Below are 24,774 nucleotides of genomic sequence, written 5' to 3' on the forward strand. Positions count from 1 at the left end.
TCTCGCAGCATGGACCTATTATGGACTTGAGGACAACCCCCTTCCCCTAATCAAAAGCTCATAAAGTGCTTTTTTACTGCCACATAACGAAACATCCCCCCCACCCCCATCATTTAAAGCATTCCGTCCATTTGCCATTTTCATCCCTACATCTCTACACCTCTACATCCTCCTTCACTTCCTCCTTCACAGTGCATTGTTCTCTGGCCCTCGGTAAAATACGAAATTCTTGCAATCTCTCACTAAAAACCGCACCGGCTCTAATCGCCGGTTTATCTCAACACCGAAAAGTGGGAACCGACACCACTGTAAACTGCAACATCATCAAAAGACCACGAATATCAATCTATATTACCCCAATGCAAAACCACCTAAACTACAAGGTAATTCACCAAAATTAGTACCAAATGACGCCCATTTCCCATACAATCATATCTAATAATCATACTCAAGAATTTCCAATCTAACCTCCCCAATCACTTCCCCCTATCCCCTCCCCAACCTTCCCTCCTTCCAAATGATAAATCCTACTGTTAGGGCTATATGCACTCTCTGGGGTAGCCAGAAAAAAACCAATTTATAAAAATGAGATTAACTGAAAGTAACACCTTGAAGTCTCCCCTTTCTGTAGGTATTCTTTGTTTACACATACTCTTTGGTGGTGTAGACGCTGGATTGAGGATATACCGTATATATAGTACGGTAATAATACGTAAATTCCGGTTTTCAAGAAGAAAACTGACCTGAAAACCGCTTTTCTCTTACCTTTTTTGCTAATATTGAATCTGTGTGATCACTGGTATGTCTGACAACGCTATTCATTCGGACGATGAAGGAGAGCTCTTCAACGGGTTTGGATCGGCACCAATCTCAAGAGTTGGCTCCGGAAAACGTACAACTAAGCGTTGGTCGTTCCACAACAATACGAAACCCAATTTGGTAGACGGTCCTCTGGAACTTTCCTCTGGAACGAGACGTCTTAGTGACATCACGGGCGAGGACGGAGTTCATAAAGTGGCGTCCTCCTCGGTCCTTGGTGGCGGTCAACTTTACTCCACGGAGTCGGGAAGGTTATTTCATGCTGGTAAAATCTGTATTGCACTTGCAGGTTTACCGGGACGTGGTAAAACGCATTTATCGGTGTCTCTTACTCGTTATTTGCGTTGGTTGGGTGTAAAGACTCACCTGTTCCACTTGGGAAATTACAGAAGAGCTAGTGCTGAAGATGACATTACACATGACTTATTTGTACCATCGCCAAATAGCAAAAAGGCCAATGAGATCAGAAACAAAATCGTTGACGAATGTCTCAATGATATCTTGAACTTTTTCAAACATGATAAAGGTCAAGTTGCTATCTACGATGCTGTGAATGCTCTTCCAGAGTACAGACTTGAATTGCAAAGGAAGTTTGCTGATATGAATATTCAAGTGCTTTTCATTGAAAGTTTGGTAACAGATGATGCCATCATCATGAAGAATATGGAAGAAGCTGCGAGATCCTCACCTGATTACGTTAATTGGGATTACGACAAGGCATACAAGGATTACAGTGAAAGAATTAAGGCATTAGCACCATATTACCAGAATATGGGAGCTAAGGATGAGAATTTGTCCTACATTAAGTTCATCAATTTCGGAGAAAGAATAGAATTACACAACTCGAATTATGGATATTTGATTAATAAGGTTGTGTTTTATTTAATGAATTCTCGAATTAAATCAGGGTCTGTATTCTTTGCGAGATGTTACAAAAACTCACTTGACTACACCAAGGACCCTCCATTGGATGAGGCTGGAAAGAAATATGCTCGAAACTTAGCAAAGACACTTATTGATCACTTAAAAGCAAATGGAAAAGACTACATACTCGAACCAGTGAACCCAGATGTGGCTCGCTTGAGACCGTCATCTTTGAAGAGACAGCTTTCAGTAGATGAAAGACAACCAGCAGCAGGTGTTGACGGAGTTGATGAGGACTCCTTGGTCATCTGGACTTCTGTCAAGCAAAGAACGATCGAGACGACCCAATATTTTGCTGAGAGAAATGTCAAGACCAGACACAGAATTCAATTATCACAGAAAAATCCTGGTGTTGTGGCCAATATGGAAGAACCTGAAATTAAGGAAAAGTTTCCAGAAGAATATGAACAATATATTAGAGACCCTTACCATTATAGATTCTCTAGAGCAGAGTCCTACCACGACTTGGCAATCAAAATTGAGCCATTGATCTTAGAGATGGAGCGTATGAGTGGTGATATCTTGATTATTGCAGATGACACCATTTTGAAGGTTTTCTATGGTTATTTGATGTCATGTCTGTGCTACGATATTCCTTATTTGAACTTCCCAACGGATGACATTATTGAAATCAAGTTCAATGCTTATTCAAATGGTGCTGAGAGGATTCCAATTAAAGACTATGACGAATGATATCATTAGGTCTAAAAGCTTACTGATATGACTATTTATTTATTCACGTTGACGAGCGGCATTATAAGTATTTGTAAATAGCTGTGTTATAACATTTCGGATACGCTACTTGGTGGTAGGTGTCATTTTCTTAATGGAATAGAATTTGCCTGAACGGGGGTTTGTTTTACGATTGTATGTTTGTATATAATCTTGGACACTCAATCATATAATATCATTATTTTCATACTTATGTAAATTTTTGTGCAAATATAAAATAAAAGCTAAGGCAAGTATAAAATTCAATTTTTCAAGTCAATGTCTATTGCTTCTATTAGGCTCAATATTAGTCAACTAGAACGATCAAAGCCGATCATAATGCTGGTTGTAACCATCTTTCAAGGTCCTATTGCATTACAGTATATTAGACTGTATAATCTGTTTCGATATTCTCACGTGACCAGACATCGCATAGTTAAGAAATCTTAAGCATCTCTCTATAATGATAGTATAACCATTATCACCACCAAAAAGCATGACATTGATTCCTACAGCGGAGTATACTGCTCCTGACGTGCCAGAAGGTCGTAAATTTTATCCTGGTGATGGTGAACATACAACATATGGGCACACCACGCAGATTTCTGACGTAGTAATAAAGGCCGGTGGTGAGGACAGAGATAGACCAAGCGAGGCTAAAGATACACCATTGGGACACTTGAGAGCCAAGTTGACCACTATCCAAGATCAAGTAAACGTGTTTCTCACAGAGCGTATGAAGCAAGAGAACTTGAAGTTGAGCGGTAAGGAGGAAGAAGATATTGAGCGTAGAATCCTCGATGACGGTGTGGACGAAGATGACGTAGAGTAGAAATCAAGGATCTGTCTTACTTGTTATGTAGATCAATATTGCTTCCGTTTGTATATTAGATTAGCTATCTATGATGTAAATATAAGTTACATTTAGTATGATACAGGGAGCTGAAAATCAGCTGTAGTGAAGATAGTACAACACAAAGGCAATTAGTTCTTCTTTCCAACAATTTGTTGCATACCTTCCAATGTTTTCTGCAAGGTCGTTTCCAAGTAGTCTTTCTTGATGCTCAAGTTCTTTTTAGAGTCCAAGAACAGCTTTTCATCGGCGCCAATTTTTTTCAAATACTCTCCCGCTTCTTCTGCAACGAACGCTTTACCAACACCCTGCCACACTGTTTCCGTTGGTTGACAATGCTTGTTTAACAGTTTGGTTGTTGTTTTGATCAAGTTCAAGTTGGTGTCAACACGGTCGATTTGTAAGTTCACCATAGACAATTCTGCCCTGGACTTGTTCAACTGGTTGTCCATATCTATTAACAACTTCTGTAACGCCTGTTGGTCCATGATGTATATGAGTCTATATGAGTATGATAATGGAAAGTATTTTTAAAGAAGGAGCACAAATTATCCCTTCAAATTAAGTTATAAAATATGCCTAGCTCTGATGTATGTAGATGCAATGCACAAATATAGTTTGATATATACAATATACTATAATATAATATACTATAATATAATATAATAATCTAATGCAATATAATCAATAGATACGTTTCTACCACACTACATTTCTTTACTCACATTTTCTTCAGCGGTTAATTCTGTCCAGTGATCTCACCAAATCTCGGCCGCCGCGATTTCCCGATTCGTCGCTAACATCTCAATTTTTCAGTAGTGGACTTGAAGACAAGAAAGATTATTAATGGTTATGTGAAAAGTCGTAGTTTGTGCTGCATTCCACATTTGAAAGAAGACCAGAAATGCTTAGAATCGCTTCAAGAAGGGTACTGGTACCTGTCACACGTAGAATTGCAAGCAGGATCGTGGTTTCACCATTGGTGGTCCTGTCCAAGTGCTTCTACTCTACCCAAGGTTCTGTGAAAGCATTCGTACCAGAAGTCAAACCTTTGGGACAAGACAAAACTGTCGAGAATAACATTAAGTCAGACGCCAACAGATTGGCTAAAACCTTGACCAAATTCTGGGAGAAAGTCGACACCAATTATAATGAAGTTACTGGCCAGTACGAAGTTCAGTTGGACGGCAAGACCTTGAAAACCCCACTCGGCTTCCCGTTGGCTTTGCCAGCTTCCAAGAAGCAACTTGCATACTTAATAGCTCACGAATGGTCCAACTTGCCTGATTTAAAAATCAAAACTAATGCTTTGCCACTTACTTCTGTGGCAGCCCGTTCCATCGACTTGATCAAGATTCACACCTCTGAAGACAGTAACAAAAGTGAAATGATTGCTAAAGTTGGTGACTTGGATGATATCAAAATCAATATGTTGAGATACCTCGACACCGACACCTGTCTCATTTTCACCACCACTGATGAGTACAGTGGTAAATTGAGAAAGAAACAAGACGAGTTGTACCTTCCTTTGATCGCTGAATTCGAAGACTTCTTCACCACCTACGCCAAAAAGCAAGGCAACTTGCTTCCAAGTGAAGATGCCAAGGTTGAGTTAGAATACTTGGACTGTGAAACGGATGGTTTAAGAGGAAACAAGCAGAGCATTACTACACAGAATATAGTATTGCATTGGTTGAACAACCTTCCAATCTACGATTTGATTGCTCTTGAAAAGGCAATCTTGACTTCAAAGTCCTTCTTGTGTGGTGTTACTTTGTTGAGATCCAATGTTTCTGATCCAAAGACTATGAAGGAGCTTTACCAGCTTAACAGAGAGAACGCTGACGATTACTACCATAAGACAATAGAGGAGATTGTGGAAATGGGCAATTTAGAGACCATTTTCCAGACCGAAGAATGGGGTGAGGTCGAGGACACCCATGATGTGGACAAGGTAGATTGGTTGAGAAATTTGACCAGTGCTGCTTTGTTGTGTCATTAAAGGAACAGGACTTGTAAATAAACGAATAATATCTTGTATAAAAAGAGATGTAGTAGATGTAAGAGGAATATTGTAACTCATTTCTTGTGTAGTTGAACGGTCCCAACGTTATTTCTTGACATGAAGTGTAATCTTTAAAGCAGGATAGTGAGCTGCAATGGTATAAATTGTGGAGAAATCGCCTATTCTATTAGCAGCAACTTTCTTCATGTCAATTGCAAAATTGTTTCTCATACCCCTCATGATACATTAAACTATGTGCAAACAGAACAAGCCTGTAGAAGTGTCAGCGAAGAAACGAACCTCTTCCAAATCTCTTCCAACTCTCTTCCCCATTATTAAGAGATCGACCTAAAAACCAGGAATACCGTGATACAGTTATAAGAAATACATGTAGTTCTTCATGCCTCACTCACTCTCCCCAGAGTATTTGCAACTATACACTTTCACTATCTCCGCCTTGTACCTGCGTATGTCGTATATCTATTATGCATTGACACCATTATATTATATAACTTTAAGTAGTGATCAGTGACATTATTATCGGTACCTGTCTTATGGTCCATGCGTTAGTTTAGACAAGCGGTATTCCGGAGGCTTGTGATCTGTTTGTTCGTATGGTATGGAGTATTCGCTTCGATAAAGGGCTAGACAGGACCGAAACGTATTGCCATGTGAGAGGAGCTGTGTGGTTACCTTCCTACATTTGTACGTAGAAAACAAGGGATCAGGGCTTTTCGGAGCCAAATTGCTTTTAACTCCTATTATAGTAAGAATAGAGTTCTGATATTTTGCTGAGTTGCTATGTTGCCAGTTGCTTTTTCTATAAAATTTTTACTCCTGGAGCATATATGATTGTACATGTCAAATGCTGCATACGACACTATAATCTGCTACGGAACCTCTAATGTGAAGTCTCGTCCCTGGGCACGATAAACCCCAGGCGGACCTTAAATATCGACTTTATGTGGAGGTGATAAATTGGGACTTTCTTTTGGCAAATTGGCTTTGATTTCTGTATGATAATTTCTATAAATATGATCTCTTGGGGCTCCACATGATAGCTACGTCACAGAGTAAAGATTAGCACCCACACTCTACTACAACCTACTTTTTACACCGTACTGGTATCTACATTCACATTCACAATTACAACATCTAAACACCAAATCCTATCTTTCCTCTAAGCTACTACTCCCATCAACCACCACCACCACCACCACCACATGACAATCGCCACATACTCTCCTCTTACACATTCACCTCTCACCGCTCACCTCTCACCTCTCACCTCTCTCACTACACTACCACCAATTCGCCTCAGGTGAGAACCTCTCGCCTCTCTCACTACCACTGCCACAACCACTTGTGTCTCTCACATCTCTCACCAATTATCTCACTAAACTCTTATCTCTCACATCAACCACTTATCTCACACTAACCACACCTCTCACACCTCCCTCACAGCTCTCACTTAACCTTTCTGCATCACCACCCACCCCATTGTGCGCCCCTCACTAATACTCCTCACTAATCCTCCCACTAAAACGTTCTCACTAAACTAACGTTACGTTATCTCACAGGACGCGTTCATACACTCCCTCTGTCACCAGAAAAAATCCTCTCATTAACTACTGCGACTGAGCCAGTGGAGAGCATGGTTGTAAATCAGTAAATAGTACGACGAAGAAGAACACAGTTGGACTGACTGCTAGGCTAGGTAAGCGCTATACGCTGGAGACATAGAGGAAGAAAGAAAACATACCTCCAGGTGAGAGTTGTAACCGTGGCGAGACCGCATTCAAATTTATTTAACTGTACTATTCAATATCAAGTCACAAGAGTTCAGGTTCATTTCATATTATATCTCCTGGAATAGATATATTTATATTGATAGAGATATATTTGTATATCTATTTATATCTATTGTATACTTAAAGACCTATCGATTGGACTGTTCGTGCCCGTTATAATACCTATTCCGCAACGGGAGCTTTCCAAAAAGCTAGAAATCTTCGATTACAGACAAAGGAGACAACGGAGACAAAGTCAATACGACTCATTGGGTCTACCGCCAGCTTTGAACAGTAACTCTTTGCCGCGATACGAGATCTTATATCCATAAGTGACATCATTCATCGTAACAAAGCCTTAACATCAAAGTCATAATTACCAAACTTCACTAAAAGCTTCATCCAAGTGGTTATTCAAGAGCAGGCATCTCAAATCCGCAAATTCACTGTGCTATTCATATTGTATTATTACAAACTCATCTCCCATTATCCTTAGAAACTGGCATCACAATGGAATCTCCGGGCACAATACTCAATCTTGGACCTACTCCGCGCCGTGTAAAAGTATATCTCCTTCAAGGAGAAGACTGGCTTGACAATGGAACGGGCTATTGCGTAGGCGAAATAGACAACGAGTCAAAAGCTCCGTACTTTCTCGTACGAAACGAGTTGGAAGCAGAAGACGTGATTCTCAAGTCATATCTAGAAGGCTCCATCCAATACCAACGACAACAAGAAACTTTGATAGTGTGGACAGACCTTTCAGGAAAGGACTTGGCGTTGTCGTTTCAAGAAACAGAAGGATGCGCAGACCTTTGCGAGTTCATCATTAAAATGCAACAAGATAACTACAGTCCAAACATTTCCCTATATTACGTGATACCGAGCTTAACAGAAGGTGATGACATCACGGAATTAATAACAGGCCCCATAACGTATCCAAAAGACCCCACAGAAACAAACCTCGAAGCAGTGCTAGACACCATCAATCAAGGTTCAAATTCACAATTCACCAGAACATCCATACTGAAATTCATAATAGAGAAAGAGTACTTCTTAAAACTCATAGGAGCATTCAACAAGGCAGAGAGCGATAAAAACTTGATAAACTTGTACACATTAAGTGAGATTATAAAAACGCTAATACTATACAACGAGAGCGCTCTCATAGAAGATTTACTTTCCCTGGAAGAGAGGATGCTAGCTCTTGTAGGTATACTAGAATATGATCCAGAATATCCCAACTTCAAAGCTTGCCACAGAGACTTTTTGAAGAATAAACTGTTCAAGACTGTGATACCAATAGAGAAGTTGACAATTTTCAAAAAAGATTTCCATCTTAACTTCTTGAAGGATGTGGTACTTGCAAGGTTTCTTGATGATCAAACCTTCAACTTGCTTCTGTCCTTGATTTATGTAAATCAAGTTGAGATAATCAACTATTTGAAAGACCCAGAAATTCTAGAGCAATTATTTAACATTTATGGCGATGGAGAGATCATAAACACCAAGTCATCTACGAGTAGCAGTTCAGATATAGATATTGACAAGGAAAGTCTCGAAAATGGCAAGTCTCATAGTAATGGCTTTCATATAACGAAAAATGGGGATATAGATAAGAATGATTATAACGTGAGCAACGAGCTCAAATGTGATGGAGTTCGAATGCTTCATCAGTATGTCCTTATAGCTAAATCACTTCAATCATTTCAAAAGCTGGAGTTTTTCCTGTTGTTGGTGAGGAGTGGGCTCTTCCGGATGATTAGCTTTGCATTGAATGAACCACAAAGTTCTATAAGAGTTCTTGGAACAGAGCTTATTGTAATTATTATTGAACAAGACGTTTCACTTGTGAACTCCATTGACAAGGATGAAACTATAGATAACTCAGAGCCGCCAACACAAATGGAACATCACACCGAACCGCTCAAATTGCCTGATGTTATCCACAGCAACGGTCAAAACAATGGCCACGTTGATGAATCAGAGACATCAGAGGTAGATAACACTGCTAGTGATGCCAAGAACTTAAAACTTAAACTTTCAGATGATATGACACTTATTTCTATTTTGACAAGACTCTTGGTAGAAGATAAAAATCCTGGCTTGAAAATTCAGGCCTTCGAGGCGTTACGAATCCTTCTCGATTCAAATATTGCCTCCAATGCCAACCCCGACATTGAAATCGACCAATTGAAGAATGAGCTCCGTAGTCATCGTCCAGTGGTTGCAAGTGGGTCAAGCGATGATTTCCATGATATCAATACCAATAACTATTTTAAGGCATTCTATTCACAAGTTGCACCCGAGCTATTTAATGGTTTGATACAGCTAGCTTCGCTTCCCGACGAAATCTTTGATGTTTACACAGTGTCAAAGAGATCAGATTTTGACAGTTCAATCAATAATTCCTTTGAAGAAATATCCACTAGAATTCGCAGTGATGAGCTTCTCTATCAGCATTTATGTGAATTGATTTCATTTTGCACCAAAGAGCATGATACGTCAATTTCCCGGCCATTTTTCCTTGACAATAACATTCTTTTGGGAGTTGGTAGGCTCATTGCAATCAACTGCAGGATTATATTGAAATTAAGCGCAATTCGTTGCTTAAAGACTCTTATCTTGCTGAATGACAATTACTATTGCCATTATATCATCGACTCAAATCTTCTTCGTTATTTCTTTTCCTACTTCCAGCTCATTGCTGATCAGAACAATTTGGCAAATCTGACATGCTTAGACTTTATTGAAATAATCGTCAAGAATTGTGATGCTTCGCTGTCAATAAAGTATCATAATTTTAAGATGTTGGCTAATTACATCTACAGAAATTATAAGGAATTATGTGGTACTAAGTTGAACCACGTTAGCACTGGCAAAGATCTTATAGAACTAGTCGAAAACGGGTTTTATGAAGACAGCAATAACCACAATAATACCACGACAGATAATACTTTCCGCAACGAGGATATAAGCTTCGGTTCCGATGATGAAATCTTAGACCGCCACAATGCATCAACTCCAATTAACGACGAAGAAGAGTTTGACCAAATAGAAGAGGCAGAGGGAAAGAATGCTCCCCTTCCGGTAAATGGAAATGGTGGACACATTGATCTTTTTGCTGGCACGGAGTTTAAATCAATTAGTAATGGAGAGAAGAGACACCGGGAAGAAGACGAAGAGGAAGAAGACGAACAGCGGAATTATGCGAAGAATGGTGTTCATTTGAATGGTACTGGTAATGTTATTGATTGTGGAAATGAAGAATCCGCAAACAATGATTTGAGCCCAAAGAAGTTGAGCACAAGTATCAAGGCCAAATTCTCGAATGCAAGCAAAAAGATTGCACTCAGTCTTCGGTCAAAGAATGCTGGCAACAACATATAAGGTAGGTTTATAGAAGGAATACAGGTATTTTGACCTCTTCAGGTTGTAGAAAAGAGCTTCCGCCGTAATTCGGTAGAATAGGAAATAAGCTTGAAAGTTATCCCCGAATCCTTTTTGCGTAGTATTCTTTGAGCCGACAGAGTTGCAAGATGCTTTTGCATTCGGGCTATTTCAGTATCTTGCATTTCCGTTGTATCTAACTTTCGGGATTCAATTCAAAGGTATTTCCGATGCCTTATTATGGATCAGCCATATGTTGTTTTCAACATTTCCGAAACCATTGTAGGGTCAAAGTTCATAGAATTGTCCCTTCGCTTTTTGCAGCCTCTGGCATAAAGCGCGGAACAGAGTAGTAGGTGGTGAACAGTTAGCAACACAACTAGTAGCAAATTGCGAAGTGTGTGATTACACACACACCTATCACCCGGCAAAATGTTACCTATGTACTAAATAGTGTATAGCTAAGGAATTTAAGTTTAAATTAGGAATTTCTGTCTGTGACATTAACTATGTAATAAATATGTATTAACTGTGGGCTGTTAACTATGGGCTGTTAACTACGAGTGTTATTAACTATTGGAACTGCCCATATGCCGTCCCTCTGTCCTTATCATTTTTCTCAGCGTTTCCTCTTTTCTCTCTTCTCTTCTCACTGATCTCATTTTCTGTCACTTTCTCAATGTCTCTCATTCTCAAATCTCCATGCTCCTCGGTAAAAAAATAGTCTCCGACATTATGTTCCTTTGGTTTCACACGCAGCGGACAACTTTTTATGTCTCTCTCTCCCACTTCCCAAATCACATCTCACGACACATTACACATTACACATTACATATTACATATTTATGACTGCCACTTTCTCTGTCCCACTTCTCGCTCTCTCTCACTAATTTTCTCATTAACTGATGCTCACACAGCTGTGGGGCTCATATGCCCATGAGAGCACATGAGCCTGTGTAGTTGTAGTTGTAGTTGTAGTTGTAGTTGTAGTTGTAGTTCTCTATCAAAGAAGTAGTCTTATTGGTAGCCTATTCTGGCTCTGGCTCCATTGGTCGTTTCTATGACCATAACACAACCTTTTACTACACTACTCCTCCACTAATACGACACTACTGTTATTATACAACTCCGTCGCAATATTTCACTACTTTCAAGTGAGTCTCTCTCGCACGGTATATTGCACCCACTCTTGTATGTCTTGTATGGAACAGTTCTCATCTGTTCGGTACAGCAACACTGTGCCATTTTTGTCACTGCCTCGGTTAACACCTCTCTTTGGGTACCGTTGTTTGAGGATCACACGCCAATACCCCAGCTTTACCGGATAATGGAAAACAGTGGAGGAGATAGTGGGGCTGGTGGTATAGTAGGTGATATTTATATATATGTATATATATATAGTTGGCAATATAAGGAAGAGTGAAAATATAGTGTAGAACCGACCTTTTCTCAGTTCGTATATTGAATTTTGTTGTATTTGTTGTATCGTTGTATAAGCTTTATAGTTGTATAATTATACCATTTATTATCGTAGCAAGCGTCTAAGCCAACTAAATTTCACAAATAGCACAGTATGGTTTTGGATCAATCCTTCGTCAAGAACTCAGTATGGAAGTCAGACATCTTCAAGGGCAAAGTTGTCTTCGTCACCGGTGGTGCTGGATCCATTTGCAGAGTCCAAGTTGAAGCCTTAGTTTTGTTAGGAGCAGATGCCGCTATCATTGGTAGAAATAAGGAGAAGACAGACAAGGCCGCCGATGAAATCCGTACCTTGAGACCAGGTGCCAAGGTCATCTCATGTCCAAACATCGACGTCAGAGACGTCAAGTCCGTTAAGCTGGCCGTGGACGCCACCGTTGCTGAGCTCGGCAGAATCGACTTTGTCATTGCTGGTGCCGCTGGTAACTTCTTGTCCGACTTCAACCATTTGTCAACCAATGCATTCAAGTCTGTTGTTGACATTGACTTGTTGGGTTCTTACAACACTGCCAAGGCCACTTTCACAGAATTGAGAAAGACCAAGGGTTCTTTCCTCTTTGTCAGTGCCACTTTACACTACTACGGTGTTCCATTCCAAATCCACGTCGGTGCTGCTAAGGCCGGTGTTGACGCTTTGTCCAACGCTTTGGCCGTTGAGTTGGGACCATTGGGAATCAGAAGTAATGTGATTGCACCAGGTACAATTGAAGGAACTGAAGGTGTCAAGAGATTAGTCAAGATCGACGACCGTACCGTTTCAAAAGTTCCATTGCAAAGATTGGGTACAACCAGAGACATTGCTGAAGCCACTGTGTTTTTGTTCTCTGACGCCGCCTCATATATCACCGGTACCACTGTTATCGTAGATGGTGCTAATTGGCACACTGGTTCCGGAATTGGTGCTAAGGAGTACCCAGTAAAGATCTTGGAGTTGAACAACGACCCTAAGTCGAGATTGTAAGCGGGTAAAGAAGTATGTAGACGAATCAATATAAGTAGTTTTACTTGAGGGTTGTGATGTAGTTGTGATATAAAATATGGATAACAGGAATGGGGATCTATTTGTGGTTTCTATTAATGGTGGGAATGGAAAGCTAATGAACTATGTTTACATGTTTAGAAAGTGAGGTTATAATGAGGTTTATTCGTAAGAGCTAAGGGACTCTTCACCATTCCTTCAAGTTTTCAATTTAATTTACAGCATTAGGACTGAAGAGTCCGCATGGTACTCAGAAAGGCTATTTGATTCCGAGAGAGATGAACTCTTGATTTGAGTTCCTGACAGATAGTCAAGAATATGGTCTATATCAGTTTCTGATCTCAAAGAATAGTAGAGATGAATTAAAGAATGTTATCTAAAGCTATCTAATGCAATAGGATATAGGCAAAGAGATATAGACAATGAGATACAAACAAGAGAAGAGAGTTCAAGAGGAAGAGACTTTCTGCTGTACTTAAATACTTCAGTCCAAGTTGGCTGCCACAGCTGAGGTTGTATGAATGACATAGGCCCCAATAATAGAGATCGCTTAGGATATTTCTTCATTTCGTGGTATCGATCACTTCATGAATTTGTATAATATACTACTTTATACTACTTATACTACTTTTTTTGAATAATGATCTCTAACATATATTTTTGGTATGAACAATTCACAGAATTTGCAGCCATTAATTGAATTGTTGCAAATTGGGGCCATCACTATTGCTGTAATGGAAAGCATAGATAATTAATATATAATTTGATAGAAAAGCCAACAAACCGAATAGTATTATGTCTTGTTATATTTATTTATTTATTTATTGATATATAGCAGTCTTGAAATTTTTACGGTCTGTAGTTCTTTCAGGTGACAAACACCTATGTGACTGTGACTATCCTATTTCCTTTACGATACTACCCACTTGGGCGGAAATAGAATGGATCTCAGAGAAGGGATAGGTTATTTACTTGGCACCAGTATAAGTTGCAGTCAGCTCAGGGAGATATATAGGAATAAATAGATGTATGTATATGCAGCCATTATTTTCAAATATAGTTGACTTCGTTATACTCCATCATCTTTTAGAACAAACGCTGAAAAACAACTTTACGTTGACAAACTTGTCTCACTACGCTTTTCCCTACTCTCTTGCCACATTCACTCCCCAGACACGCCCAACTCTGTCGGTACTCCTGTTCTGGTTCTGGCTTCTTGTTTTCTTACCATTGTCGTCTTGCTCGTTGTCTCGCTGTCTCGCTATCTTCTGCTCGTATTTGGCTCATTCTATCAATCTTTATGTGCTTCATCAATTTCGCAACCTTATGTGTTTTATCAGTTGGTAAATATTTCTACGACTTGACTTCCTTCATCAGTTGATTGGCATTTCTACGACTTTACTTCCCTCGTTATTTCTCACTACCAGTTCATTATCATTAATTTGCTGGTTCCTCGCTCACTATTAAATGTTATACTCAACACCTTTCTCAGCCTTTCACTAGTGAGTATCGCACTGGCAACGCGGCATGCTGTCACGGGAATACAACATACCGTCACGGGCCAACATTAAACTCTAACAACATACTATAACAGCATAATGGTCTTATAGGCATACTCTAACAAAATAATACTTTAACACCACATTGTATAACATCACTCACACTACAATATTCTCTACGAATACACCCTAACAACCCATGCGCCCAGTATACTCTTTCAGTATACTCTTTCAGTATACTCTGTACACTCTCTCCGAATACACTCTCTACAAATATGTCTCTCAGTACACACGCTCTCAAAGTATCTCTCTCTCATAACTCTCTCTCTCATAATAACTCTCGCTCTCAGTACACCCTCTCAGTACATTCTCTACAAATACACCCTACAAATATACCTCTACATTACATCCTCTACAGATACACCTCTCTCTTATAATACACCCTCTCAGTACACTTCTCTACTTACCACTATCACCACCACCACCAACACCCACACTCAACACCCGCCTTCTCTTTCTTTAAACTTCCAGGTCGTGTGCCTATCGCGTTCGCACAGCGATCAAAGTTTTGTTTCTGCCGCTTTGGGCGATTGGCGATTTGTAAAATGTGTTCTTCTTTCGTTCTTTTCTTTCTTCTTCTTGTTCTTATTCTTGTTCTTCTTCTTGTACTTGTTCTTATCGTGAGTAGTATAAAAGAAAGAGTGTAAGTGCAAATCCAAAAGAGGGAAGGACATATATAAACACAAATAATATCGAAATCAGATCGACAATCAACACCTACAAAGGCAGTGTTAACTAATACTAATAACTAGAATCCACAATCGCATCATCTTCATTTTTGCATCCTTTAAACGACTTCTATCAATCATTCTTCGTTTTTGAATTCGTCGTCGTTTCTGTCATTATTTTGTCACTTACTGCTGCTCTGGCCATTTCACATCACCAGCAGTCCTCCATTCTCCCATCGATATACGCTGAAATCTGCCAGTTTTGTCATTGCAAACTCCCTGAATCGTGTCCTCAGTCATGTCCATCGATCCTGAAACTCGTAGAAAGCTCCTTCTTCTCCAAAAGAACGGCGAAAACAAGAAATGTGCCGACTGCTCAGCGCCAAACCCTCAATGGGCATCGCCTAAGTTTGGTATCTTCATCTGCTTGGAATGTGCCGGTATCCACAGAGGATTGGGAGTTCATATCTCATTCGTGCGTTCCATCACCATGGACCAGTTCAAACCTGAAGAAACACTCCGTATGGAAAAGGGAGGAAATGAAAAAATCAAGAACTACTTCGTGTCGAACGGCGTAGACATCACACTTCCAGCAAAGGCCAAGTACGACAATTACGTAGCTGAAGACTATAAGGAGTTGCTTACAGCCGAAATTGAAGGTCGTGAGTTCACTCCTAAGGACCACACTGGTAAGACCTTACCTACCTTGAGCAATCTTTCAACTAACAATAACTCAACCGCTTCCATTGCACAGCAAGAACCACTCCACTCACGTAGAAACACACCATCCCTTCCAAGTGACCAGAAAATCAAAAACGAGTCATACTTTGCCGAACTTGGTAATAAGAACGAACTGAGACCAGACCATTTACCTCCTTCACAGGGTGGTAAATACGCTGGATTCGGTAACACTCCAACTCCACAACCTAAGACCAGCGGTGGCTCTTTGGCTGGTTTCACTCTCGATAACTTACAAGCTGATCCTTTGGGAACATTCTCTAAGGGCTGGGGATTATTCTCGTCTACAGTTGCTAAGTCTGTGAACGAAGTCCATGAGACTGTCATCAAGCCAGGTTTCAATACCTTACAAGAGAGTGAACTTACAGGAGAGGCCAAGAAGGCCATGGCTCAATTCGGTCAGAAGATGCAAGAAACTGGCAAATTTGGTTCTGAGACCTTCCAATCGTTCACAGCTGAAGTCAACCAAAGAGGCTTGAACAAGGTTGTAGAAAACAAATTCGGACATTTTTTCAGTGGCGGAGCTCATGAACAACTGTCGGTCCCACCAGCATTCGGTTTGTCCAAACCTACTCAAAGAACGAACTTGGATAGTGTGAGTGGTGGTTCGAAATTTCGTGGTGCTGCTGATAAGAAACATGACGACGACGACAAATGGGATGACTTTTAAATTGATAGACAAAGTGCCCCCCCCCCCATAGAAATCCTAACAACGATATCAGAGTGTTAAAATCTGCCAATGCTGGTTAATGTTGTTTTGGATCTCGGTCGTGGTTGTTTCTGGTCATAGTTCTTGCTGTTATTGTTCAGTGTGTATATATACAAGCATTTATTCTTGATTTCTTCTTTTATTTACTTCTTCGTAGTTTTATAATAAATATTCTTATATTAGCTTAACTAGGTTAAGAATATTAGAGAGTAGTTGAGATACAAGGTGTTAAAAGGGATTTGATCAAGGATAGGGATGAATGGAATTTATTTCAAGGTAACGAATGACAGAATAGCAAGAGAGCTAATTAAGATGTATAGATATATATTGAAGAGAAGGATGACGAATTAAAGGAAGCGATTGCGATGCGTTTCAAAATGATAGTAGCGATGACATGAGGATCTTTAGACCTTTCCGACAAGAGTACCCTTAGCTGCCTTGGAAAGCTCCAAGTACATGTTATACTCATCCTTGAATGACTGGTAATTGTGGAAGTACGAGTCCTTGACGTAGAAGTACTTCACAATTGGCCATTGCAAGACCCAGTCAACCAAGCCAACATCTCTGGCAACGGTTGTGGCGATGAAGTAGAAAAGCCCCAAGGTGACACCGAACATGACACCAACAACGACTTGCTGTGTGGTATGGTACAACAAGTATACTCTGGAGAAAGCCACAAGCAAAGAGGCTACGACGAGAACAAAGCAGCCGGCCTGACGCTGGTTTCTGCTCAAATGCTGAACCTTGAAGACGATAATGCAAATGAAGTAAGCTGCAAAGAATCCCATGAATTGAGAATGGGCAGAGGGCATACCGTATGTCAAACTGTATGAGCCCGTACCGAAATCCTTGTGGAAATCGGGTCTTGGTTGTTTAATAATCTTCTTAACGATTTTGTTCAACACTTCTCCGACAAGATGACCTCCTACCACGACAACAGCCTCGACCTCTCTGGTGATGAGGAACCACGAAGTGTAGAACACCATGGTATATATAGGCAACAACGAGCAATGGACCGAGATTATGGATATTACATCCTTTGGGTCGTATAAGATGTAAGTGTGGTCGAAAGGCACTGGATTGTACTTGACGTCAGCTGGAAAGTATGTAGGCATTGTAGTATGAAAAGATATAATGAAGTTGTTGGTATTGTTGAAAAATGAGTAGCCGTTGTAGTATTATAATACTTCAGCAGATGACAAGTTCAGATGAATAGTGAAATTTTGGTATTAAAAGACAATTATCGAAGCAGCAATGGGATAGGAACTAGATGGTTATATATACATATATATATACAATGAATGAAGCAAATACGAGACACACACGTTGTGGTACAATGAGCGAATGAGCGAATGAGCGAATGAATAGGAACCAGTTAATGAATCAATGAATGAACCTAACGGAAGATCGGACCTGTAGCGACAAAACAATACCTTAGAGCAGTAATATTAACAAAGAGACCCGTAATTCACAACTCGTGTTTCTTGGAACAATCAATATTCCTTTATCTTATCCAGATGTTGCAGTCACTATCAAACAATGAAAGAACTGACTTGACGTCTATTAATATATACAGAAACGGTATAAATGAGCCTGATGAGCCAGAGAAACGGTACAAACTAAACCGAAAGAAGACAAATGGTTGCGTGACAGGAACAATGGCGATCAACGGTTGGATGCCATGCAGATATAAAGCACAAGATCAAGCAAATGAAATAACTACCACAATGAATATCTAAATTTCACAGCTTCTTTTACCACGACCCTTTGGGGTTTAAATTAAATGGTTAGACAATGACGCTACCATTTTGGAAAATGGGTGAAAAATTTGGGACGTGTGTAGTGTATACAGGAGGAGTGTTATAGTTAAGAAGAAAAGATGGGAATATATCGTGTTTATTGGTGGTAGAGTAGAGTTGGGTAGAGTAGAGTAGAGTTGGGTAGAGTAGAGTAGAGTTGGGTAGAGTAGAGTAGAGGAGAATAGAGTAGGGTGGAAGAGATTTGAATCCTCACATTCAAATATTCTTACCCTTCTTCCTATTCATGGCATATTCCCAGTTAACATTAACTGCTTACTTAAAATTCGCTGCCCTTTTCATTTAACTGCAAAAAAAAAGATGCGTGTCAAATTCAGATGGTAGCGCCATTGTTCTAGTGACAATGAAATTGTCCCTTGGAAGGAGTCGGGTTTCAAGGCCATTGGATCTGCTTATATCTAAAAGAAGACGGAACAAGGCGTGGCAAGACACAATAGTCATCTGGTAAAGTCACGATAAAATTTGGGGCCAACTTGGACGAAAGAGGTTGGAAAGACTCGTAGAAGAGATGGCTGCTGACGAGATGTTGTTGTTTAATAAGAAAATTGAATACCATACCAAGAACAAGGCGTATAACAACGATGGCGATAGCTCCTCTATAGCCTTGTTGATAGTTGATATGATATATTATTCAAATTTCACAGCATGACGAAGCCTGTAGCGTCGTAGGAAAATTGCCCAGATTAGCATTTAATTTAATTCATCGCGTCAAGCGACCACAAGACCCTTCGATAGAGGTCATTACTTGCATGAAATTACATCTCCCATTTACCTTGCAGTGAATTAAATTCAAAATAGGCTTGTACTTTTATGCCAACGACGATATCTTGATGACCCTATTCTCTTTGTTTTTTGAATTTCGAGCCCATTCTATTACGGCTCCAGCAAATGCTCATCTCTAAACTGTGGTAATGGACTAACTCAAAGCTATGGACCTTAAATGCTCTCATACTCATTTCCACCTGTTTTTAACTTCCCTTTCTTTCAGGGTTCTGGTCTTGTGCCAAATCTCAAGTCCTTGCAGATGCCAACTCCCCCCTTGTACCTTGCCGAGTCAGAATAACCTTTCATCAGGGGCTAATTTCACCGAATAATGGGTGCAAACAAACGGACACGCAAAGTGCCATCTGGAACATTTTTTCCCGATCGGGAAGTCTTATAGAAGACTATTTGCTATTTCAAGTTATATGTTTCTACTTATTTCATAAGATAAATGTACATTGTCTATATATGGAGCAATCGGTAGATTGTTGTGTTACTGTGATTTTTTGCATTTCTTCTCCGATTTTCATTGGTGGTTTTCTGTCAGCGTCATAAAAAATCGTAGATTACTTACATTAGTTTACTACATACAAATTGTATTATAATATAATGATGTATATTAAATGTATATGAGAGGATATTAGTTAGAGCTTTATGATGAGGCATTAGAGGACATGAGAGACATAACATAAACGATAACGAAATGAAATAATAACGATGTTGTGAGATCTAATTAACTAGAGTCAAGGGAAATTACACGCGTAAACGTATATAGAGTATGTATAAGAGATGACTTGGGAGTGTTCCAGGAACAAAAGCAAAACAAACGATAATCAAAAATCAATATAAAACAGATGAAGTAGAGATGACGATATGAGAGATGACGAGGGAAATGAGAGATGACGAGAATAATGGTGATGATGATAAATATGAGAGAATATGAGAGTAATGATTTTGGGTGACCTGTAGTTAGTCCAGACTGGTGTAGATTCACAAAGCGAGTTGCCTCTTTTGCTGGTCTCTAGCCCATCTAGCAGCATTCTTGGTTTTTTCATCAAATACTTGACTTGATCTGGTTTTTCTGATGAATTCAGTGACCCATTCTTGTTCGTAGACAGTCTTGAATTCGCCGTTAGGGAAAATAGCAGCAATATCACCTAATAAGCCGGTAGCAGATCTAGCAACATTGTCGGTGGAAGACATGTTAATATCAAGAGCAACTCTTTGCAAGAATTCGAAAATAGAATTAATGTAAGGGGCAATTGTGTTTGGGTTTTCTCCCAAACCTCCCACAATACCCACGTAACAGTCTAAGACAGACTCTTTTACATTTAAGACGTAGTCGATAGTCTCCATTGATGAATCTTCAAGTTGAATGTTGGAAGCTTGGATACAGATCTGGACCACAAACTCGAGGTATGGTTGGAAATGTTGACCAATGGAAGTGGCAATATCTCCAAAACATGACAAAATGTCGGGTCTCAATTCTCTTCTGACCTCCACGTTGTTCAAGTTGATGACCAAAATATTCATAAGTACTTCCAAATAAGGCAAGATTTGGATTCCCAAGGATTGTGCCAAATCGGCAACTAATCCCACTGCTGTATTACTGGTAGGAGATTCTGTGTTTTCCAAAGCTTTCGTTAAATATGGGATAAAGGCATTCATGTACAGAAGGAAGTTCTCACCTATGACACTAGCGAGCGAAGAAATGGCAATAAAAATATCTTCCTCAATTAAAGAGTTTGGAGCCTGGGCTTCCAATAACTTCAAGAACAAAGCCATCAAATTATCCGAAGCATTAGTGACATCCCCGCCAATTCTTCTTATGATGTTTGTCAATAACGACAACAAGTTAATTTGTAACTCTTCCAAGTTACCCTTGGCTTCGCTATTTGTTACACGTTCTTGCATATCAATGGTGGACTGCAATCTATTCACGATTTCGGTAGCAATCTCCAGCACTATTGGCATAGTGTCTTGAGCACTATAGGTCACAAACGTTGACAAAGCTTCATAGGCTGACGCTCTGGAACTGAATTCATTATCTTCCTTTCCGGACAATGAAACCAAGATTGGGATGATTGTTTGGTAGTATGGAGACATAATACTTGTCTCACTGAAGCGAGCTTCAGTACATAATTGCTCTAACAAGTTCATGAGAGTCCAACAACAGTTGGTTGACACCTTAGGATGGTCTTTCAAACCAGAAACCAAAGCTTCCAATAAACCGGAAAATTGAGTATCTGTGTCAATGGCGTCTACTACCAAATCGGCAATTCTTCCTAAACACCAAGCAACAGTTTCCTTGACGTGGAGAGACTCATCATTGATCAATTGAAGAATTGGCGTCAAAGCTTGAACAATTACAGTCTTAAGCTGTTCATGGTCAGGACCATCTAAAATAGAACCAAAAGCCATGACCGAAGCCTCTTTAGCTCTCCAGTCAGGACCAGCAATATTGGCTGCAACGAACAGCAACGTTGGTTCGACTACGTAGTTACCTATGTTTTGAGCAAATAATTGCAAACAAGCACCGGCAGCCATGGCAACTGACCAGTCGTCATCCTCTGGGTCTTCATTTTGTCTTGTTAAAAGAGTTAATAAAGTGGGTAACACGTCTTGGATGGCAACAAGGGCAAAATTGTAAGTCATTAAGTCCGGTGTGTTAGCTGCCTGAACAGGGTCTAAGCCCAATTCATGTCTTTGTATACTTATTTCTAACTCCTCTTCACATACAGTAGACCAGAACTCAACTGCCATACAAGCGACCTTTTCATCCTGACTTTGCATTCCAGAAACAGTCAATCCGTAGAGTGCCTTCTCCATATAAAGAGACATATACCTGTAGTAGAGCGACATTATACGGGCAAGGCATCCAAACGCACTGGCTTGGAGCTCGCTATCATCTGCTTGGGTAGCTTCACACACAACTTGCATGATGTAGTTACGTTCTCCTTCCTTTTCGAAGTTGAATTTGATGAATTCCAAAGAACTAACCAAAGCATTCAAAGCAGTAAGACGAACCACTTTCGAAGGTTCACTACTCTGTACACCTTGAACAATGGCAATCAAGATACCACTTGCTTGTGAGATGATGGAGACGTTGTTTGGATCAGCACTTTCACAGATGTATCCGATTGTCAAAAGAGAAGCTTTTTTTACGTTTTCTGGGTTTTCAGTTTTGGTGTTTTCCATGATGATTGGGATCAATTCTGACCATTCGCCCCTTGGAAGCTCTATGTCTGCAATTGCAGCAACCAATTGTGCAGCCTGACTGGCCACACGCTCATCTGGAGTCTTCAAAGCTTGGAGAGCAGTTTCCTTTATCTTAGATTTTGCTGGGGCATCCAAAGCGATCCAACGTGCATGCTGAGATTGTCTTGTTTTAGAGTCTTTGGAAGTCAATTGATTCTTCAAGCCCAAACCTGCAAGCATACGGACTTCTGTCTTGGCTTCCTCATTGACGAGAGCTCCGATGAGGAAATCCAAATACATGCCAAAGTGATTATGGGCAGCTTCGGTAAGCTGGAGCTCAGCGGCCGTACGCTTATTTGGGTCTTTGCTCAACAAGGCATTTTCCAAGACTTCAAGAATATTCATGATGGAATTTGTGGTATAATTGATAAATTAAGTGGATGTGGTATACTGTGAAAAGCTATTAGGTACAATAAGTATCAGATAGCTTTATTATTGAGGATCGATTAGTTGAAGTCAACGACGATTACGATGATTTGGTATTAAAATAGAAATGGTGACTGTTAAATCACTCAGAGCAGTGGTCTTATGTGATGAATCCACTACTTTTCTGGTGATATTTGACGACTATTTGTGGAATCACTAACGGTTGTGATTATAGTATCTTATGTCGTTGATTCGATTTGAAAGAAAGCAGCACACGGAATTGAAGCGAGTTTCTTACAGAATGGCTTCTGAATGATAACAGGGACGCTGGGAACGAGGCGTAGTGGGTGAAAAACCGGCGATCAAGGGAAGGTGGCAGTCTTTAAGCAGTGGCGACGGAGGATGGAGAACACGACACTGGAAACACTAACACAGGACACTTCACGGGCGCAATTCGATTCGGACGGTAGTGGAGGAAGTAGCAGCGGCGGGTGTTGTAGTGACGAGGACTAGGATGGGGGACGGCGGCTACAGCGACTGGGACCTCTGATGGTTTGATCTGCTATGGAACACAGCACGGGTTTTGTGGGTGGTTGCTATGAAGAAAGAAAACCAAAAGAAAAGACATCTTGTGGTTGTGAATTTACAGCACCAGAAATAACATTCACGGAAAGTGAGAGTTCGATAAGATCAGTAAATTTTTTGGTGGTAAATTTCGTCACAGGCACGAAGAAGAAGAGGAAGTAGAAGAGGTGGAAGTGGAAGAGGTGGAAGAAGTGGAAGAAGTGGAAGAAGAAGGAAAAAAAAAATTGACTGCGAAGAGCTACTGGGGAGGAGTGTAGGGAGGAGTGTAAGGAAGGATATTGTGAGGGAGAATAGTGTGAGGGAGAATATTGTGAGGGAAAACATTGTGAGAGTATACACTGTGAGAGTATACACTGTGAGGGTACTGTGAGGGTACTGTGAGGGTACTGTGAGGGTACTGTGAGGGTGAAGGAGTTTAGTGAGGGAAAAATCTTGAGTGCGGAAAATTAGTGAGAGTAGACACTGTGAGGTTGGAGGAGTTTAGCGAGAGTGGTGAGGATGAAGGAGTTTAGTGAGAGAGTGAGGAAATATTAGTGAGTGAGGGAAAAATAGTGAGTGGAAAAAATAATGAGTGAGGGAAATTAGTGAGTATTCTGCGCTTAATAGTGAGTTATGAGTATTTTTATGAGGGAGGCTTTAGTGGTGAGAGAGAAAAAGGGAAGCAGAGCTTTTACTACACTACAGATGTTGGTTACTTTTTTTGTTTGCTGCAATATTGAGATCACTGACAGTGAGAGTCCGATGAGATTTCGGTTAGTACGGTTAGTACGTTTAGTGAACTTGCTCTAAGATGAGTGGGAGCCCAGCGAGGATCATTGTGTAGGCATTTGACAACCCATTGAGTAGCAGGGATGAAAGGTTACTACAAGAATATTATTAAGCGCCAGTGCTCCCACGAAAGCAACAACAGAGATATTTCGACTCCTGACGGGCTTAGACTGTAAATCTTGCTTTTTCCACTCTTTCATAATCGAAATCGAACCTAAGCACTTGCTCCAGCGAAATCAGTTTCTTAGAGAGCTCACAGCAATAATAACCAGAGATAATCGGAACTCAAGTAGTTGCTCCTTCCATTCTCTTCACTCGATTCTTTGCGGCTGCTCTTGACGAGAAAATCGTCGCTAGATGTTTCGTCTCGGTAACCGCAGTACCGAACATAGATTGAGATGGTTTTTTCTATTGTTGTCGACGCAATTTAGCAATTTTTGCGACGAGTCCGCTAATGCCAGCGAGACTTTGAGCGCGTCAATCCAAGAAAAGTCTGACCCTGAAATATCGTAATGTTGTTGCCCTCACGACGGTCATTGCCGAGGAAACTCATGTGACTGATCAGCGGATTGGATGGCGTTCTCAAAGTTACCG

At 40.3% G+C, this 24,774-nt stretch overlaps 9 protein-coding genes across 9 annotated transcripts; 6 read left to right on the forward strand and 3 right to left on the reverse strand. All coding sequences in view use genetic code 12, as the record gives it.

Moving 5' to 3' along the window:
* The first annotated feature begins 620 nt into the window (after positions 1 to 620).
* Positions 621 to 2,831, forward strand: RJT20DRAFT_125742 (bifunctional fructose-2,6-bisphosphate 2-phosphatase/6-phosphofructo-2-kinase). Its single transcript, XM_064916572.1, has one exon. The coding sequence runs from the start codon at positions 802 to 804 to the stop codon at positions 2,434 to 2,436; it is 1,635 nt and encodes a 544-aa protein (XP_064775930.1). The 5' UTR covers positions 621 to 801; the 3' UTR covers positions 2,437 to 2,831.
* Positions 2,832 to 3,318, forward strand: RJT20DRAFT_125743 (chromatin DNA-binding EKC/KEOPS complex subunit). The gene has a single exon (XM_064916573.1). The coding sequence runs from the start codon at positions 2,951 to 2,953 to the stop codon at positions 3,284 to 3,286; it is 336 nt and encodes a 111-aa protein (XP_064775931.1). The 5' UTR covers positions 2,832 to 2,950; the 3' UTR covers positions 3,287 to 3,318.
* On the reverse strand, positions 3,319 to 3,981 carry RJT20DRAFT_125744 (prefolding complex chaperone subunit). Its single transcript, XM_064916574.1, has one exon. It carries the CDS (start codon positions 3,793 to 3,795, stop codon positions 3,439 to 3,441), a length of 357 nt encoding a protein of 118 aa, XP_064775932.1. The 5' UTR covers positions 3,796 to 3,981; the 3' UTR covers positions 3,319 to 3,438.
* A 192-nt stretch (positions 3,982 to 4,173) lies between these two features.
* Positions 4,174 to 5,353, forward strand: RJT20DRAFT_125745 (ATP synthase complex assembly protein). The gene has a single exon (XM_064916575.1). It carries the CDS (start codon positions 4,212 to 4,214, stop codon positions 5,307 to 5,309), a length of 1,098 nt encoding a protein of 365 aa, XP_064775933.1. The 5' UTR covers positions 4,174 to 4,211; the 3' UTR covers positions 5,310 to 5,353.
* A 2,259-nt stretch (positions 5,354 to 7,612) lies between these two features.
* PSY2 (Psy2p) lies at positions 7,613 to 10,492 on the forward strand (the record flags this gene model as incomplete). The annotated part of the gene is made up of 4 exons (XM_064921450.1): positions 7,613 to 8,613; positions 8,740 to 9,043; positions 9,101 to 9,422; positions 9,489 to 10,492. The coding sequence occupies 4 exons, from the start codon at positions 7,613 to 7,615 to the stop codon at positions 10,490 to 10,492; spliced, it is 2,631 nt and encodes an 876-aa protein (XP_064775934.1).
* A 1,393-nt stretch (positions 10,493 to 11,885) lies between these two features.
* Positions 11,886 to 13,141, forward strand: RJT20DRAFT_125748 (uncharacterized protein). Its single transcript, XM_064916576.1, has one exon. It carries the CDS (start codon positions 12,066 to 12,068, stop codon positions 12,930 to 12,932), a length of 867 nt encoding a protein of 288 aa, XP_064775935.1. The 5' UTR covers positions 11,886 to 12,065; the 3' UTR covers positions 12,933 to 13,141.
* Positions 13,142 to 15,329: 2,188 nt separating this feature from the next.
* AGE3 (Age3p) lies at positions 15,330 to 16,825 on the forward strand. Its single transcript, XM_064919467.1, has one exon. It carries the CDS (start codon positions 15,476 to 15,478, stop codon positions 16,583 to 16,585), a length of 1,110 nt encoding a protein of 369 aa, XP_064775936.1. The 5' UTR covers positions 15,330 to 15,475; the 3' UTR covers positions 16,586 to 16,825.
* Position 16,826: 1 nt separating this feature from the next.
* CWH8 (Cwh8p) lies at positions 16,827 to 17,940 on the reverse strand. The gene has a single exon (XM_064919468.1). The coding sequence runs from the start codon at positions 17,737 to 17,739 to the stop codon at positions 17,029 to 17,031; it is 711 nt and encodes a 236-aa protein (XP_064775937.1). The 5' UTR covers positions 17,740 to 17,940; the 3' UTR covers positions 16,827 to 17,028.
* A 2,060-nt stretch (positions 17,941 to 20,000) lies between these two features.
* RJT20DRAFT_27111 (karyopherin beta) lies at positions 20,001 to 23,161 on the reverse strand. The gene has a single exon (XM_064919469.1). The coding sequence runs from the start codon at positions 22,804 to 22,806 to the stop codon at positions 20,194 to 20,196; it is 2,613 nt and encodes an 870-aa protein (XP_064775938.1). The 5' UTR covers positions 22,807 to 23,161; the 3' UTR covers positions 20,001 to 20,193.
* Between the last annotated feature and the right edge of the window lie 1,613 nt (positions 23,162 to 24,774).

Source organism: Scheffersomyces xylosifermentans, assembly GCF_036884685.1.
Source record: "Scheffersomyces xylosifermentans strain CBS 12540 chromosome Unknown RJT20scaffold_2, whole genome shotgun sequence".
Classification (NCBI taxonomy): Eukaryota; Fungi; Ascomycota; class Pichiomycetes; order Serinales; family Debaryomycetaceae; genus Scheffersomyces; species Scheffersomyces xylosifermentans.